This window comes from Mastigoproctus giganteus, chromosome 10 (genome assembly GCF_048544385.1).
Source record: "Mastigoproctus giganteus isolate SK-2022 chromosome 10, ASM4854438v1, whole genome shotgun sequence".
NCBI lineage: Eukaryota > Metazoa > Arthropoda > Arachnida > Uropygi > Thelyphonidae > Mastigoproctus > Mastigoproctus giganteus.
Window position 1 is genome coordinate 61,574,295 of NC_143584.1, and position 20,466 is coordinate 61,594,760.

General features: G+C 38.6%; 1 protein-coding gene across 4 annotated transcripts in view; it reads left to right on the top strand.

Annotated features, from left to right (window-relative positions):
* Window positions 1–20,466, top strand: part of Sac1 (phosphatidylinositol-3-phosphatase SAC1) — a 677,000-nt gene that overhangs the window by 409,220 nt on the left and 247,314 nt on the right. For all 4 annotated transcript variants that reach the window (XR_016547569.1, XM_090383680.1, XM_090383679.1 and 1 more), the window contains exon 12: window positions 13,168–13,266. Coding sequence is in view for 3 of the 4 variants with exons in the window: in XM_090383680.1 (XP_090239806.1) it covers window positions 13,168–13,266 (99 nt within the window). In the remaining variant the exon portion in view is untranslated. The remainder of the gene's footprint in view (window positions 1–13,167; window positions 13,267–20,466) is intronic.

Genomic DNA, 20,466 nt, shown 5'->3' on the forward strand with positions numbered 1-20,466 from the left:
AAGTCATAGAGCAAATGCTAAATGACAATGTCCTCTCCCTTCTAAATGTTGGAACCAACACATTCTTCCACATACCTACCAGTACGTTTTCTGCCATTGATCTTTCTATTTGCTTCCCTTCTCTACTCCCTTCACTGACTTGGGAAGTGGAGGAGAACCCATATGGAAGTGATCACTTCCCTGTGATAACCTGCTTACACATCATTGATGGTCTCCTGGCTGACTGCATTAAGGTCAAAATTTGCCTGATGTTGGAAGACTGGTCAGGCTGACTGGAATGCCTTCCAACATCAGGCAAATTTTGACCTTAATGCAGTCAGTCAGGAGACTATCAATGATGTAGTCACATACGTCACAGAAAATATCGTCCATGCAGCTGCCAATACCATTCCGAAAACATCTGCCTGGTTTCCACCTTTTCCTAAACCATGGTGGAATTCACAATGCACAGCAACAAAAAAAGCTCAAAACAAAGTTTGGGGGATATTTCACCGATATCCTACCACTGTCAATCTAATAGCCTTCAAACATGCATGAGCTAAAGCACGCTACATTCGCTCTCAGAGTCAAAAGGAATCATGGAATCTAATAGCCTTCAAACATGCATGAGCTAAAGCATGCTACATTTGCTCTCAGAGTCAAAAGGAATCATGGAATCTAATAGCCTTCAAACATGCATGAGCTAAAGCACGCTACATTCGCTGTCAGAGTCAAAAGGAATCATGGATCTGTTTTACATCATCTATTACCCAGTCTACCAGCACTAAGGTAGTCTGGGATAAAATCCGAAAAATGAAGGGAAGATATACATCTCACCCTTCACCGATCCTACAATATATATATATTTTTTTTTTTTTTTTGTTAGTTGTTGGTGCATCGGCTTCTGTGGCCATATTGCACCTCCCAAGGTTTTTGCATTTTGTACTCTGATCCAAGCCTGAGGAGGGATTCGAACTCATGACCTTTGAGTTGCCAGGCAGGCACTCTACCCATCCGGCTAGCCCAGTCAGCCATACGATATAATGGATGCACTATTGCGGAGCCATCTGCAATAGTGCATCCACCGAAAGCCCTTTGTCCCTACAACATACCTTTCACTCTGCAGGAACTAAAAAGAGCTCTCTTTCTTTCCAAGTCAAGTGCTGTTGGACCTGATGGCATTCATTATCAGGTGGGCAGGAGCAGCAGTGCGCAGCACATGCTTTTTGATTAGACTGGGGTTTGAGTCCATGACCACCAAATATGGAGGATGCAGAAAGGTCAGGGAATGACCACCGCATATCCCCAGAGCAATATGGCCTTAGTTGCTAATGCTCCTAAAAACCAAATAACAAACAAACAAACGGCTTAAATGCTTAAACATCTCTCACCAACATCTATGGATCGTCTGCTTGTTCTGTATAACAGAATCTATATAAAAGAGCAATTTCCAGATTCCTGGCACAATTGTGCTTGCCTTTGCAAAGCCAGGAAAAGATCCTAAATTCCCTACTAATTACCATCCTATAGCTCTGACTACTGTCTGTGCAAAATCCTGGAGAAAATTGTTAATTTTAGGTTAATATGGTATTTAGAATCGAATGATGTTCTCTCCAGCATCCAGTTCGGCTTCCAAAAAAACAGATCAACTCTTGATCACTTGATTAGACTGGAAACATCTATCTGGGATGCTTTCCTAAAACGAGAACATTTGGTGTCAGTATTCTTTGACATAGAGAAAGCGTATGACACAACTTGGAGATTTGGCATCTTAAAAGATTTGCATCTCCCTATTTTTATTAAAAACTTTCATGCCAACTGGTCTTTCCAAGTTCGTGTGGGATCTTTACTCTCTCGCTCCATATGCAAAGAGGAGGGAATACCATAAGGATCAGTATTGTATTAAGTGTCACGCTTTTTTGCCATCAAACTAAATTTCATCACAGAACAGCTTCCTGCAACTGTAAACAGCACCCTCTCTTTAGCATATTTTGTCAGTCATGCAACATGAGGATTATTGAAAGACAACTGCAACAAGCCATTAATCGCCTTAATTCCTGGGCACTTGCTAATGGATTCAGGTTCTTGTTGCAGAAGACAGGGCCGACCGGACTAGCCGGGTGGGTAAAGTGCCTGCCTGGCAACCCAAAGGTCGTGGGTTCGAATACCGCCTCGGGCTTGGATCAAAGTACTGCAATAACCTTGGGAGGTGCATTATGGCCACAGAAGCCGATGCGTCAAAAACTACCTACCAGCAGAAGACAGGTTGCATACACTTGTCTTAAGCATAATCTTCATCCTGAACCTGAATTAGGGCTCGGACAAAATGCTATTCCAGTAGTGTCAGACACAAAATTCTTGAGACTCGTGTTTGATAAAAAGCTGACCTTTCTAGAACATAATTGTCAACTCCGTACAAAGTGCACGAGAGGACTAAATATTCTTCGCTCTCTCTCTCTCTCTCTCTCTCTCTCTCTCTCTCTCTCTCCTCTACACACTGGGGAGCAGACAGGTGCACCTTACTACGTATTGGTTGTGCACTTGTACAATCCAAACTAGATTACGGGTCCCAGGTATGCTTCTCAGCCAGAAACAGTGTCCTTTGATGGCTGGACCCTGTCCACCATCAGGCTATCCATATCACTACTGGAACATTTCGAACATCTTCTGTCCAGAGTTTATACTTTGAAGCAAATGAACCACCGTTATCACTTTGACGTAAGCAGTTGTCTTTAAACTATGCTTTAAAACTGAAATTCCTGCCAGACCATCCTACGTGGACATCCGTTTTTGAGCCACGTTGGAAAAATTTGTACAATACCCATTAGACTGCCAGCCGACCTTTTGATATTCGTGTCAACAAGCTACTCAGAAAATTTAACTTCATGGTAGACAAGGTTGCACAAACACTCTTCTACTCTGGCATGCTCATACCCCATCATGCGACTTTTCCCTTAAGAAATGGGTAAAGTCTGAGACTCCATCATCTGTCTACCTGCAGCTCTATTCAGCACACCGAACTGAGCACTCCGACTTCCTGCCAGTTTACACAGAAGGCTCGAAGTTGGCATCGTGTGTAGGATCTGCTGTTGTCTTTCCAGACACTATAATATCTCAGCAGATTCTTCCTGAATCCAGCATGTACACTGCAGAGCTGCATGCTATAGAGTTAGCCTTGGATCACATTTGAACTTGTCAATGCCAAAGGTCAATAGTATATTCTGATTCTTTGAGTGTATTACTGGCTTTATTATCTTTGAGACACAACTCCCATCCAGTTCTCTGTTGGGTTCAGCAGAAGATGCATTCACTTTATGAACACAAGTTTGATATCAACTTTTTCTGGATTCCTAGCCACATTGGGATAAGGAGAAATTATTTGGCTGACACTACAGGCAAATCAGCAGCTCCCACTAATAATCTTTGCCTGTCAGTCCCCTATACAGACAACAGGCAAATAATACACAACAAGATATATTCCCAATGGCAAGAACTGTGGCATAGAGAGAGAACAAATAAATTATACCAGATAAAGCCTGTAATAGAAACATGGCAGTTCAGTCTGCGCAGAAATCGTAGTGAGGAAGTTGTTTCACTTGACTCCGCATAGAACACAGTCATTTAACACATTCGTTTCTGCTAAAGGCAGATGACCCTCCTATGTATGTGCAAGTCTTGCAAAATCATTTTATCAATAAAGCATATTTTAATAGATTGCGTTAATTTTACCCATGTGTTCGCAATATATATTTTACCGCTTTTATTCATCTAACTGGGCCTTATATGCTCAGTCAAATTTTATCAGACAACGACCATGTGTCAGCAGTTTTTAAGTTTTTACAAGCTATTAATATATACACACATATCTAAATTGGATAATTTATGTGTATATATATATATATATATATATATAAATAACAGTTTGACGAGGTAATCTTTTTAAAGGTCACCAGAATTTATCTTTGTTGATATTTTAATCTTTTCTTGGCGCAGTAGTATAACCACAGTAGTTTTTCCATTAAAATCTAAAACACTCGATCAACTCAAAGAGGTAACTACCATCAGGGGTAAAGGGAAGGGTTTTTGCTTTCGTAAAGGCGACAATGGTGGTCTGAGACAGTATTTAAATTCTATACGGTGGGACCAACTGATGATGTTAACAAACAGCAAATTCAAAGTTGGAAGCATTGAAAGAATTAATCTTGAAAGCTACTAGGCTTTTCATACTAACCAAGGAGAAATTATTGTTCAAGGTTTAGGCCTAAATGGACGTCAGATAAACTAATATGAGACGTGTGGCAGAGAAGAAAAATGCATGGGATACATATAAATTAACAATTAAATTAAAATTGATGGGGGGAACAGGACCAGGGTGTGTCTGCCAGGGGCAAAGGTTGATGACGTTGTAGAGCGGATATCATCTTTTCAGGGCACAACACTACAAAACTCTAGTTGTACACATTGGCACTAATGATATTAAGAGTAGGAGACCAGCGGAATTACTTAACAAGGTCACTGTTGAAAAAAAGCCGTGAAATAGGGTTGAATTTGAAAGTGTCTGCAATTCTGCCCAGACACGAATAGGAGGGAGTATATGATGAAAGCCCAGTCGATCAATACGGCCCTGGAAAGATTGTGCAAGGCTCAAGGGATAGAATTTTTTTCAGCCCGGTCTGTACTTGTTAACAGGAGAGAGAGACTGCTTCTACAGGGATGGGATACACTTAAATAGAAAAGGTGCAAGAATGTTTGCTGATGCTATCGAGGCAGTGTTAGGTGGGTCGGAAAACTGCTAGATTGGGGGGGGATACAAAATCTAATAGATTAACAGTAGGCACTGGCAGAGTTGAAAGTGATTCTTGCACTACTTCTATTGGAATGAGCAGCAGCCTGGAAAATAAGATGCAGGATATTTCAGAGACTGCTGGGAATCATTGGGGTACAAGTAAACACATTGGTTGTGTTAGGGTAGCTAAGAAAAAGAACAGGTGCATGTATACTTGCGTGTACACCAATGCTAGGAGTTTGGTAAATAAATTTGATGAATTTGAGGTATTGCTCAAAGCATTAAAGGCGGATATTGTTGGGATATCAGAGACATGGTATCACACAGATATAAGTAATGCAGAACTGGAATTTGGGGAGTACAATGTCTATAGAAAGGATAGATAGGATAGGAAGGGAGGAGGGGTTATGCTATTAGTTAAGAAACACATAAAATCCAAGGAAGTGTAGCCAGTCGACATCGCTGGACAGTGAAGTGTCGAGTCAGATTGGTGTGACATGAGCATTGGGAGATCAAAATTGAGAAAGGGAGTGTGCTATAGAATTAAGGACTCTGATGAGTATAATAAGAAACTGTACAGAGAAATAGAGTGGGCCAGTAAATCAGAGAGTCTTATAATGGGGGATTTTACTTTCCCAGATATTGACTGGAATTTGTGGGTTGGTCACTCACACACACACACTAGCAAGGCTTTTGTGGATTTATTGGATGAATGTTTTCTACATCAGCATGTTCGGGAGGCAACTAGAGGGAGTAATACTCTTGATTTGATTATCAGTAGTGATTCATCACGCATTAAAAATCTGCAGATAGAGGAACCACTAGGTGGCAGTGATCACAAAGTGCTGAAGTGAGATTTACTCAAAGCGGTAACTACCATCAGGGGTAAAGGCAAGGGTTATTGCTTTCGTAAAGGTGACTACGATGGTCTGAGACAGTATTTAAATTCTATACAGTGGGACAAACTGATGATGTTACCAACAGCAAATTCAAAATGGGAAGCATTCAAAGAACTTATCTTGGAAGCTGCTAGGCTTTACATACCAGCTAAGAAATATTGTTCAAGGTTTAGGCCAAAATGGATGTCAGATGAACTAATGAGACATATGGCAGAGAAGAAAAATGCTTGGGATACATATAAATTAACACGTGACACAGAAGCCTATGATAGATATAAATTGACCTGTAACCAAGTTACAAAGGAGGTTAGGCAGGCGAAGGCAGATTACGAGAAATCTTTGGCAAGGGATGCAAAGAAAAACAGCAAAGAGTTCTTTACTTATGTAAACTCTAGAAGGAAGGGGATGAATCAGATTGGTCCACTTGATATCGATGGTTCAACTGTTGATGATCCTGCTCAGGTAGCTAACAAACTAAATGAATATTTTGCATCGACATTCACACATGAGGAGTTATTCATCAAGGGGAATGCGAGACATGTATTCAACTCTGGCAGTAAGCTAGATAATCTTGGAATCACTGAGAGTAAATTGGAGGAAAAATTGTTGAAGATAAACACAAGAAAGGCACCTGGGGTGGATGGGATCTATCCAGTTATATTAAAGGAGGCAGTAAAGGAAGTAAGCAAATCCTTAGCCATAATTATGAGAGCTTCCTTGGACTCAGGGAAGATACCCATAGTCTGGAGATGTGCAAATGTGACCCCAATTCACAAACGAGGATCAAAGGCTGACACAAGTAATTATAGACCTGTGAGTTTAACTACTGTTCCAGGAAAATTAATGGAGGCACTGGTTAAAAACTAGCACTGCAGGATCATCTAGACAAGACTTCAGTTATAGCTGGGACACAGCATGGTTTTGTTAAGGGGAAGTCTTGCCTGACCAATTTGATTGGATACTATGATGCAGTCAAAAAAGAACTGGATGCAGGGAATAACTTGGATATTATATACTTGGATCTTAGAAAGGCTTTTGATATTGTTACACATGGAAGACTGCTGCACAAATTGGAGCAGTGTGTCATTGGAGGCAAATTGTTGCTATGGATAAAGGGGTGGTTGAGGGGGAGAAGACAGAGAGTGGTAATCAAGGGGCACTGCTCATCATGGACTAATGTTATTAGTGGAGTCCCTCAGGGTTCAGTGTTGGGTCCATTGTTGTTTTCTGTATTTATAAATGATATTGATGATGGTATATCAAGCTTAATGTCCAAGTTTGCAGACGATACAAAGGTTGGTAGGGTTGATAAGGACACTACTGATGCTATGCTGCTGCAACAGGATCTGGAAAGGTTGAGCAGATGGGCTGAGAGGTGGCAAATGAAGTTTAACATTGACAAATGTATGTAAAGTACTACATAGGAGAAACAGCAACCCCAGAGCAAAATATCAACTCTGTGTTACTACACTGACAGTGGTAGAGAATGAAAAGGACCTGGGGGTAATTGTGCAGGCAGATATGAAGTTCTCTGAGCAGTGCAGACGGGCTGGTAGAGCTCATGGTGTCTTGTCAATGATATACAGGAATTCTTCTAGCAGGGATAAGGAGGTGATAATTCCCTTGTATAAGGCAATGGTCAGGCCACACCTAGAGTACTGCCTACAGGTCTGGAGGCCTCATTTCAAGAAGGATGTAGAGCTGCTGGAACGAGTTAAGAGAAGGGCAACAAGATTAGTGAATGGAACAAAGAGTTGCTCTTACAAAGAAAGGTTTAAGTTTTGCAAATTACAGTGTCTGGAGACTAGGCACCGGCGAGGTGATCTGATAGAGTTGTATAAAGCTTTGAATGGTTTGAGTATGCTCAATGCTGATGGGATTCTGCCTCTTGCTCAGAATAATCACCTGAGAGGGCATAAATTCAAATTGAGGAAAGACAGATGTAGGATAAATGTCCGGAAATTTGCCTTTAGCCAGCAGGTAGTTGGTAGGTGGAACAGACTTCCATCCCTTGTTGTTGAAGTTGATAGCCTAAATAAATTTAAGGCTCAGCTGGGCAGGTTTTTTGAATGAACGGAGGGGTGAATTGGAATTTTTTTTTTTTTTTTTTCTGGCTGATACTGCATAAGCTTGCTTTCTTGCATCATATGCCTCTACTAATGCTAATCGGTGACACGGAAGCCTATGATAGATATAAGCTGGTCTGTAACCAAGTCACAAAGGAGGTTAGGCAGCAAATGTAGATTACGAGAAATCCTTGGCAAAGGATGGAAAGAAAAACAGCAAAGAGTTCTTTACTTATCTAAACTCTAGAAGGAAAGGGATGAATCCGATTGGTCCACTTGATATCAGTGGTTCAATTATTGATGATCCTGCTCAGGTAGCTAACAAACCAAATGAGTATTTTGCATCTACATTTACACATGAGGAATTATTCAGGGAGGGGAATGCCAGAGGTGAATTAATCTCTGGCAGTGAGCTAGATGATTTTGTAATAACTGAGAGCAAAGGTCTGTAAGTCTAGTTAGTTTGACCTGTTAATTTAACTTCCATTCCAGGGAAATTAATTGAGGCACTGTTTAAAGAAGCACTGCTGGATCAACTAGACAAGACTTCAGTTATTGCTCGGACACAGCATGGGTTTGTTAAAGGAAAGTCTTGTCTGACAAATTTGATTGGATACTATGATGTGGTCACAGAGGGATAGATCCCACCTACCTGGGGTGACTAGATCTTTCCAGTTATATTAAAGGAGGCAGCAAGGGAAGTAAGTAAACCCTTAGCTATAATTATGAGAGCTTCCTTGCACTCAGGGGAGGTGCCCGTTAACTGGAGATGTTCAAATGTGACCCCAATTCACAAAGGAGGGTGAAAGGGTGACAAGAGTAATTACAGACCTGTTAGTTTAACCTCTGTTCCATGGAAATTAATGGAGGATCATCTAGACAAGACTTCAGTTATTGCTCGGACACAGCATAATTTTTCTTAAGGGGACGTCCTGTCTGACCAATATGATTGGATAGTATGATGTGGTCACAAAGGAACTGGATGCAAAGAATAACTTTGATATCATATATTTGGATCTTAGAAAGGCTTTTGATACTGTTACACATGTAAAACTGCTGCACAAATTGGAGCAGTGTGGCATTGGGGGAAAATTGCTTCTATGGATAAAGGGTTGGTTGAGTGGGAAAGATAGAGAGTGGTAATCAATGGACACTGCTCTTCGTGGACTAATGTTATTAGTGAAGTCCCCCTGGGTTCGGTTTTGGGTCCATTGTTGTTTTCTGTATTTATTAATGATATTGATAATGGTATATCAGGCTTAATGTCCAAGTTTGCAGACAATACGAAGGTTGGCAGAGTTGTTAATGACACTAATGACAGTACGCTGCTACAACAAAATCTAGAAATGTTGCGTAGATGGGCTGAGAGTTTTTTTGGCTGATGCTATATAAGCTTGCTTCTTGCAAAATATGCCTTTACTAATGTTAATGTGCTTTTTAAGTGATCCAAAAGTCTTGATGGTTTCATAGCCTCATTCGAAAAAGAACTGAAGTTTACCATTGACAAATGTAAAGTACTGCATATGGGAAGCAGTAACCCCAGAGTAACATATCAACTGTGTGGTACTGACAGTGGTAGAGAATGTAAAGGTTGTGGGGTAATTGTGCAGGCAGATATGATTTTTTCTGAGCAGTGCAGACAGTCTGCAAGAGTAGCTCATGGTTTCTTGTCTATGATATTCAGGAATTTTTCTAGCAGGATGAGGAGGTGATTATCCCCTTGTATAAGGCAATGGTCAGACCACACCTTGAGTACTGTATACAGGTCTGGAGGCCTCATTTTAAGAAGGATGTAGAGCTGTTTTAACGAGTACAGAGAAGGGCAACAATATTAGTGAATGGAACAAAGGGTTGCTCTTAAGAAGAAAGGCTTAAGTTTTGAAAATTACAGTGTCTGTAGACTAGGCACCTGCGAGGTGATCTGATTGAGGTGTATAAATCCTACAATGGTTTGAATAATGTGATTCTTCCTCTTGCTCAGAATAATTGCCTGAGAGGGCATAAATTCAAATTGAGGAAAGACAGTTGTGCCGAAGTTTGCCTGTAGCCAGCGGGTGGTTGATTGCTGGAACTTTGTTGTAGAAGTTGATTAGTTAAATTGATTCAAGGCAGAACTAGACAAACATTTGGAGCAAGTGGATGGGTGAAATGAGAGGCTTTTGTTTTTTGGCTGATGCTATATAAGCTTGCTTCTTGCAAAATATGCCTTTACTAATGTTAATGTGCTTTTTAAGTGATCCAAAAGTCTTGATGGTTTCATAGCCTCATTCGAAAAAGAACTATTACCCATAAGACAGGTGGGCTGCCTTGATTCAAATGGGCTCTTAATAAATCCATAATCTAGATATTCATCCAGATACTGTTAACACTTTTTCTTTTCAACACTTGACATGATTGATGATGGGTTGAATAACTGCAAAGAATTAATTTTTAATTTATTCTAGAACTATTTTTAATTAACTCTCATAGGCCATGTCACTCACAAAAGCACTGTGGATCAAAAATAAACAGTTTCCAAAAGGAAACGATAAATCAATACTAATTGTCGCTTTGAAAGTTGAAACGATAGACTGAAACATTTCCTCCTCCATTCCATGCCTCATATATTGACCAATGAAACAAAAGAACAAATTAATAAACCATGCCCACCATGCCACCACCAAGGTTGCAGCTGTCCGAAAGGTACAAATACCAAGGATTGCGGAGATATTACCTCTGAAAGCACTTAGGCTTTTAATGCCTATGAAAAGCAAAGGTGGTTGAATTAGATCACACCCACTATCTTTTGTTTATCAAAATTTCCACTCACTCCTAATATATAATATACCTATATATTTAAAAATCAGTTGTCTCAAGGGAAAAGAAAACCCAATGATAGAAATTAAATAGATTGGTGATATTTTAAGGAGTCCTTTTTGTGCTGTGATGTAATGACTAAATCGTAGATATAGCTTAGCTTAATTTTCAACACTCACCTCATGGCAATCTGCTTAGTTGGTTGAAAGGTAAAACTTTCAACCAACTAATTTAAAATTACTTCCAGAACCATATTATCAACTAAAAACCAGATTTATTAAGAAAACGTGGATAAGGCTTCTTTATGTGTCAGATCAAGATATTCTTTTCTAGTATATTTAGAACCCTGATGCTTCTTGGTTGGCTTATGCCTGTAAATATGGTGTTCAGAGTTATAATACGGTAATATGAAAACACAAAGTTCTTCAAGCAGTGTTAGCAAGTAGCATGGAAGACCCATAGTTTCCTATCAACAATTTATCATACATTTGCTTGTAGTGGTAGATTATAATCCTACTGTTTAAGGCAATTGTGTGACTGCACTTGATGAGATTGAAAAAATTTGCCCATATGACGGAAGACTGAATTTATGGGCTACAGACTTGTAAAGTAGACATCTTAGACATTATAATTTTTTTTTGATCAGTGCAGAATATGCCTAGGGCTTTATATTAACATAAAGGTAATACTAATATTTGTTGGACCTGCTGCTGTCTTTCCAGACAATACAATACCTGAGCATATTCTTCATGAGTGCAGCACATACACTGTAGAGCTGCATGCTATAAAATATAAAGTTAGCCTTGGATTGCATGAGCACTCAGCTATACTAACCTCATACTATATATGCAGATTCTTTAAGTTCATTAAAGGCCATGATGAGATACTCTACTTATTCAGTTCTGTAGAAGATACATTGTCTCAATGAACATGAATTTGATATCTGCTTTGCTGGATCCTTAGCCACATTATTGCAGCCAATTCAGAAAATCCAACAAATAAACTTTTTCATTTCCCTATACAGAGACTCATAGAATGGACAGACTATAGATAAATCTTATCAGCTTAAGCTTGTAATCGAACTACAGCAGTCTACTCTGTGCTCTGTGCAGGAATTGCAGAGAGGAAGATGTTCTTGCTTGAGTCCATATGGGACACAGTCATCTTACACATTATCGTCTTTTGAGATCCAGTGACCTTCTTGTCTGAGAGTGCTGTGACACCATTTTAATGTCTTTGTTGAATATGACAATCTTATTGAATGACTAAATTTTATTTATACCCTATATTTATGTTTTAGTGCTTTTAACTGCCTTACTGAGTGAGCTTTATAGACTCAATAGGATTATGTCGATGTTTCAGAACCTTTTAAATTTCAATAAACTGTAAATATTATACCATCAAAAAGTTTTGATTTTTAAATTGTATATATGTACAGTATATACATTTTTACTTAGTCATATTTTTTATTGATGGTTACTGCTTTTGTTTTTGTATTTTTTGACATAGTTATCTATTATTATGTCACCCATGACTTTTTACTGTCTTAAATTTGGACTTGACACATCTGGTACTAGGTTGCCAATGTGCCATAAAACACTAAATAAATTTTTCATTCATTTTGGTAGCGTGAAAATAGCTTTAAAGATCGGAGAGGAGAGGAGGAGATTGTAGTTGTTGTGGTTAGCCAATGTTATCTGATTTAGGAATAAAAAAACGTGAAATTCTCTGAAATTCAAATTTAGGAATTGGTGACAATGAAATAAATGATAAATAGATATAGAGGATGTTACATACCACAGTTAAATAATAATAATAATACTAATAACCAAAAGGTTTTCTTTTTTTTTTCCCCTTCCAAAAAATGTTTTTTCAACTTTTTAAAAATTTTCTTATTCATTTTCAATTTTATTAACATATAGGTTTGTGCTATATCATCATGTTTATACATAGCCAACTATTAAGTAGTTACACGATTGGCATCATTTAAGTATATCTCATATTGCTAATGCCTTCATAACGAGTTGCCATGGTATTGCACTACCTCCAATAAGTAATGCTTCTCTATTAGAGAAGCATTACTTATTTGAGGCAACTCGTGGAAGGCATTAGTAATATGGCAACTCGTGAAGGCATTAGCAATATGAGATATACTTAAATGATGCCAATTTTGTAACTACTTAGTAGTTGGCTACGCATAAACATGATGCCCTAGCACAAATCTATACGTTAGTTAACTTTTCATGACCTATTGCCCTAAACAAATTGTGTAATTTTCAATTTTATGTAACTTCATAATTTCATGAAGCTATACATGCATATGTGGGAAATTCATTATTGAAAGGTAAAGTGCAACAATTCTTGTTTGCAATCCACTGAATATGCAGAAAGATAAATTCTAAGATGCAACTAACTCTCACAGCCCTTGACAGTAACGTGAATGTCAGCATAATTGGCACAGTTGGAGTTTAGGAAGGACTCATATGGCACAGGAATGAATTGTATAACCTCCCACAATATTGTTTATTTCTAATTATATAAAAAATATATTATGGCAACATTATATTATTTGTATTATTATTCATATGGATATGTTTTTTTTTTTTTTTTTTCATTAAAACCAGTTTTATTTTTCTATAAGGTATGAATCATTTGACTTTCACCAAGAATGCAAGAATATGAGATGGGACAGATTGTCTATACTAATGGACAGAGTTGCTCAGGAACAGGTCGATATTGGGTAAGCAGAGATCTTGTTTTTCCATTAAGCATGCTGCTTGTTGGATTAGGATTGATCAACCTCCCATCTTCTTGGTCTTCCTCTGCTTCATTTTCTGAAGAGTGTCCAGGTCTCTACAATTTTTTCCATTTGTCATTATGCATCCTATTTATGTTCTTTTTCGATTATACATCCATTGATTAATAGGTTTTATTTTACAGTTTTCTGATTTCCACACTTTTAACTTTATCCCTTTTTGTCGTTTATTAATTATTTTCCTTAGTGTTTTCATTTGTGTTATTTTTGCTGTTGTACCTCTTGTCTCAGCTGTGTATGTTATTGTAGATATTAATATAGTTTTAGATATTAGTAGTGGCAAATGATGCAAGAAAGCAAATTTATCAAGCATCAGCCAAAAAAAAAAAAAAAAACCCCTCCTACCCATCTATTCGCTCAAAAAAAATTTGTTGAGTTCTTGCTTGAATTATTCAAAATACCAACTTCCAGAACAAGAGATGGATGTTTGTTCCAACAATAACCCATCCACTGGCTGAAGATAAACTTCTCCATATTTATCCTGCAACCATGTTTCTTCGATTTGAATTTATGCCTCCTTGTATGTAGTTTCAGCAAAAGGAAGAATGCCATCACCACTGAGTTTACACAGTTCAGATCACCTTGCTAGTGCCTAGTCTCCAAACTCTTCAATTTGCAGAACTGAAGCCTTTCTAGGTAAAAGTACACTTTTGTTCCCTTCACCAATCTCCATGCCCTTCTCTGCAGCCATTCCAGTAGAGTTACATCTTTCCAAAAATGAGGCCTCGATATCAGTATACACTATTCAAGATGTAGCCTAACCATGGCCTTTTACAAAGAGATAAATCACCTACTTATCCCTGCTATCAAAGTTCTTGTATATCATTGACAAAACTCCATGAGCTGTCTGTCCTGGCATCCTGTCTGCACTGCTCAAAGAACTTCATATCTGACTGCACAGTTATCCCCCTCCCCCAGGTCATTTTCATTTTCCACTGCTATGAGTGGAATACCACACAGTTGGGTGTATGTTAATCTGTGATTACTGCTACCCATATGTGGTACTGTACATTAATGTTAGCTAATGTTAAACTTCCACTGCCATTTCTCAGCCCATCTGCCTAATTTTTTTGATCTTGTTGTAGTAGCTTTCCTTGATTATTGCCATTAATCACTCTGTTAACCTTTGTATCCTCAGTAAACTTATACATTAAGCTGATTTACCTTCATCAATATCATTAATTAATATTGAAACAACAATAGATCTAACACAGAACCTTGGTGGACTTCACTAATAACATTATTCCATGAAGAGCAGTGCCCATTGATAAAAACCCTCTTTGTCTTCTTGCACTTAACCACCAATTTATCCATAGCAGTAACTTGCCCTTAATGCCACATTTTAGTTTGTGCAGTAGTTATTTATGGGCAACAGCATCAAAAGATTTTCTTAAATCCAAGTATGTGATATCAAAATTATATTTTGCATCCCGTTCCTTTGTTACTGCATCATGGTATCCAGTCAGATTGCTTAGACAAGACCTGTATCTTAACATATCCATGTGACTGTAGTATATTTGCATTCCCATGTAGATGCTCCTGTATTACTTCTTTAATAAGTGACTCCATTATTTTTCCTAGAACAGGCGTTAAACTAACAGGTGTGTAATTACTCGTGCCACCTTTTGATCCTCTTTATGACTAAAGGTTTATTTACTTCCTTTCCTGCCTCTCTTAATATAATTGAATAGATCTCCCCCCCCAGGTGACTTTTTCATGTTTAGCTTCAATAATTTATCTTCCACTTTTCTTTCATTTATCACAAAATTATATAGTTTCACATTAAAGGTTGATAAACTTCTTGCATCCCCTTTCTTAAAAAATTCCTTATGTGTGTGAAGGTAGATGCAAAATACCTACTCAATTTGTCACAACTTGAGCAGGGTCATCAACAGTTACACCATTGATATCAAATGGCCCAATGCGATTCAAACGTTTTTATTTTAACTATAAATGGGGTGACAAATTAAAAAAATATTTTAATTTTAGCATCTCAATTGATGTTTGAATTGTTCAGAATTATATTATTTAATCCTCCTGATTTAATCCTTCTTGGTTTCAATGCTTGTTCTTTTTCTTCTTCATGAGTTATTCCTGAACAATTTATTTCTGTTCCTAGGTAGTTAAATTTCATTATTTGTTCTATCGGCTAAGGTAAAGAAAGCCTGCATGAGAAGCACGCAAAAGTTCAATGAAATTCATCGGTAAAAGTACTTTGCCTTTACGGCATTTGTATTGTTGCTCGCTCGGTAAACAGACGGTGGGTGTTATCGGTCTGGAGTAGAAGTTGAAACCCTCCCGAAGTGGAGGAGGGGTAACCTGACCTTTTTTCTTTAGAATCACTAATTGAATCACAAACAGAGTCATATTGGAAGTTCTGGTGTCGTAAAAAATGTTCATAACGTAGTTTCACTGGTAAACTTTTTCAAAAATTGGCGTGCTTCTCGTGTGGGCTTCCTTTGCTTTTTTTTTTTTTTTTTTTCTTAATAAACAATTTATCCACTAGTCCACCAGTGATTCTAAAGAAAAAAGGTCAGGTTACCCTCTCCACTTCGGGAGGGTTTCAATCTCCCATGGGATTCAACTCCTGACCGATAACACCCACCGTCTGTTTACCGAGGGAGCAACAATACAAATGCCGCTAGGGCAAAGTACTTTTACCGGTAAATTTCATCGAACTTTTGCATGCTTTTTCGTGCAGGCTTTCTTTACCTACACCGTTCTATCATTTTACCTTCTGATTCTAATTTTCATCTGTGTGGTTCTTTTGCTCTCATTAGGCACTTTGTTTTACTCATTACTTTTCTTTACTCTATTTACTCTACTGTTATTTTGCTATTTGGTTTTTTTTTTTAGGAGTATTAGCAACTAAGGCCATATTGCTCCAGGATATGCGGTGGTCATCTCTGACCTTTCCGCATCCTCCGTATTTGGTGGTGACGGGCTCGAACTCCGGTCTAATCAAGAAGCGTGTGCAACGCACTGCTGCTCCTTCCCACCTGGCTACGGAGGCGCCATTTACTCTACTAGTCTTTATTATATTTACTCTACTAACTAGTCTTTATTATATTTACTCTACTAACTAGTCTTTATTATATTTACTCTACTAACTAGTCTTTATTATATTTACTCTACTAACTAGTCTTTATTATATTTACTTCATTAATTAATTCATCCATTATCAAGCTGAAGAGAGTTTGACTCAGCAAGTATTCTTGTCTTAAATGGAGCATTATGGCCACATATGCCGATGCACCTAATAAATCTCCAAACAAACAAACTTGTCTTAATCCTTTAGTTATTTCCGTTTCCTCTGTATTTCCTTAATCTTTTTTGATTATGCGTTTTTGTATGTATGCATGTGTGAGGGTAATTATTTTTATTAATGATTAGGAACTTTGTACATCTTTGATTTATATTACATCTTTAGGCGCCTCCGTAGCCAGGTGGGAAGGAGCAGCAGTGCATAGCACACACTTCTTGATTAGACCGGGGTTCGAGCCGTCACCACCAAATACGGAGGATGTGGAAAGGTCAGGGAATGACCACCGCATATCCTGGAGCAATATGGCCTTAGTTGCTAATGCTCTTAAAAACCAAATAACAACGACAATTACATCTTTAATTTTAACTCTGTCAGAAGCTTGTGTTAAATCTATGAAACACGTATAAAGTGGTCTATTATACTCTAATGATTTTGCATGATTTTGAATATTGCATCTACGTGATCTGTTTTTTCTAAATCCTTTAGAATTAAGTGTGAGCACCACACTTAATTCTAAAATTTCATTTAATTTTTCTGATATTATTTACCTTTGTATATAGTTTCAAATGAAGTGTTTAATAAATTTATAACCCTAAAATTTTCTGGCAGTTGTTTATCTCTTTTTATGTATTGGCTTTGTTATATTTTTCTGCCAATCACTTGTTATGTTCTTTTCTTATAAATCTGTTTCAATAATTCTATTAAGTAGACCAAGTGCAAGCTCTGGCACGCGATGCCCAAGTACCAGAGCTTGCACTTGGGCATCGCGTGACACAGAGACAACCCCCAAGGCAGAATGCGCTGGTCCCGAAAGAACTAGTAGTTGTTGGTGACTCTATTGTCAGGGAAACGGGGAACATGCTTTGTAAAAGAGATAGGTGGAACAGGACCAGGGTATGTCTGCCAGGGGCAAAGCGGATATCATCTTTTAAGGGCACAAAAGGTGATATAGTTGTACACGTTGGCACTAATGATATTAAGAGTAGGAGACCAGCGGAATTACTTAACAAGTACAGGTCACTGTTGAAAAAAAGCCGTGAAATAGGGTTGAATTTGAAAGTGTCTGCAATACTGCCCAGACACGATAGGAGGGAGTATATGATGAGAGCCTTGTCGATCAATTCGGCCCTGGAAAGATTGTGCAAGGCTCAAGGGGTAGAATTTTTTTCAGCCTGGACTGTACTTGTTAACAGGAGAGATTGCTTCTACAGGGATGGGATACACTTAAATAGAAAGGGTGCACGAATATTTGCTGATGCTATCGAGGCAGTGTTAGGTGGGTCGGAAAACTGCTAGCTTGGGGGGAGACAAAGACCAATAGATTGACAGTAGCCACTGGCAGAGGTGAAAGAGATTCTTGCACTGCTTCTATTAGAATGAGCAGAAGCCTGAAAAACAAGATGCATGGTATTTCAGAGACTGCTGGGAGCCATTGTGGTACAAGTAAACACATGGGTTGTGTTAGGGTAGCTAAGAATAGAAACAGGTGCAGGTATACTTGCGTGTACACCAATGCTAGGAGTTTAGTAAATAAATTTGATGAATTTGAGGTATTGCTCAAAACATCAAAGGCAGATATTGTTGGGATATCAGAGACGTGGTGTCACACAGATATAAGGTATGCAGAACTGCAATTTGGGGAGTACAACGTCTACAGAAAGGATAGACAGGATAGGAAGGGGGGAGGGGTTATGCTATTAGTTAAGAAACACATAAAAACCAAGGAAGTGAAGCCAGTCGACATCGCCGGACAGTGCAGTGTCGAGTCAGTTTGGTGTGACATAAGCATTGGGAGATCAAAATTGAGAGTAGGAGTGTGCTATAGCCCTAATGACTCTGATGAGTATAATAAGGAACTGTACAGGGAAATAGAGTGGGCCAGTAAATCAGAGAGTCTTATAATGGGAGATTTTAATTTCCCAGATATTGACTGGAATTTGGGGGCTGGTTACTCACACACTAGCAGGGCTTTTGTGGATTTATTGGATGATTGTTTTCTACATCAGCATGTTCGGGAACCAACTAGAGGGAGTAATACTCTTGATTTGATTATCAGCAGTGATTCTTCATGCATTAAGAATCTGCAGATAAATGAACCACTAGGTGGCAGTGATCACAGTGTGCTGAAGTGGGATTTACTCAAAGAGGTAACTACCATCAAAGGTAAAGGGAAGGGTTATTGCTTCCGTAAAGGCGACTACGATGGACTGAGACAGTATTTAAATTCTATACAGTGGGACCAACTGATGATGTTACCAACAGCAAATTCAAAATGGGAAGCATTCAAAGAACTTATCTTGGAAGCTACTAGGCTTTTCATACCAACTAAGAAATATTGTTCAAGGTTTAGGCCAAAATGGATGTCAGATGAACTGATGAGGCATATGGCAGAGAAGAAAAATGCATGGGATACTTACAAACTAACACATGACACAGAAGCCTATGATAGATACAAGTTCATATGCAACCAAGTTACAAAGGAGGTTAGGCAGGCGAAGGCAGATTACGAGAAATCCTTGGCAAGGGATGCAAAGAAAAACAGCAAAGAGTTCTTTACTTATGTAAACTCTAGAAGGAAGGGGATGAATCAGATTGGTCCACTTGATATTGATGGGTCAACTGTTGATGATCCTGCTCAGGTAGCTAACAAACTAAATGAATATTTTGCATCAACATTCACACATGAGGAGTTATTCAGCAAGGGGAATGCCAGAGGTGTATTCAACTCTAGCAGTAAGCTACAGAATCTTGAAATAACTGGGAGTAAAGTGGAGGAGAAACTGTTGAAGATAAACACAAGAAAGGCACCCGGGGTGGATGGGATCTATCCAGTTATATTAAAAGAGGCAGCAAAGGAAGTAAGCAAACCCTTAGCCATAATTATGAGAGCTTCCTTGGACTCAGGGGAGGTATCCATAGACTGGAAATGTGCAAATGTGACTCCAATTCACAAAGGAGGATCAAAGGCTGACACAAGTAATTATAGACCTGTGAGCTTAACTTCTCTTCCAGGAAAATTAATGGAGGCACTGGTTAAAGAAGCACTGCAGGATCATTTAGACAAGACTTCAGTTATAGCTCAGACACAGCATGGTTTTGTTAAGGGGAAGTCTTGCCTGACCAACTTGATTGGATACTATGATGCAGTCACAAAAGAACTGAATGCAGGGAATAACTTTGATATTATATACTTGGATCTTAGAAATGCCTTTGATACTGTTGCACATGGAAGACTGCTACACAAATTGGAGCAGTGTGACATTGGAGGCAAATTGCTGCTATGGATAAAGGGGTGGTTGAGGGGGAGAAGACAGAGAGTGGTAATCAATGGACACTGCTCATCGTGGACTAATGTTATTAGTGGAGTCCCTCAGGGCTCAGTGTTGGGACCATTATTGTTTTCTGTATTTATAAATGATATTGATGATGGTATATCAAGCTTAATGTCCAAGTTTGCAGATGATACAAAGGTTGGCAGGGTTGTCAAGGACACTACTGACACTATGCTGCTGCAACAGGATCTGGAAAGGTTGAGCAGATGGGCTGAGAGGTGGCAAATGAAGTTTAACATTGACAAATGTAAAGTACTACACATGGGAAACAGCAACCCCAGAGCAACGTATCAACTCTGTGGTACTACACTGACAGTGGTAGAGAATGAGAGGGACTTGGGGGTGGTTGTGCAGGGAGATATGAAGTTCTCTGAGCAGTGCAGACGGGCTGCAAGAGTAGCTCATGGAGTATTGTCAATGATATACAGGAATTTTTCCAGCAGGGATAAGGAGGTGATTATTCCATTGTATAAGCAATTGTCAGGCCACACCTAGAGTACTGTATACAGATCTGGAGGCCTCATTTCA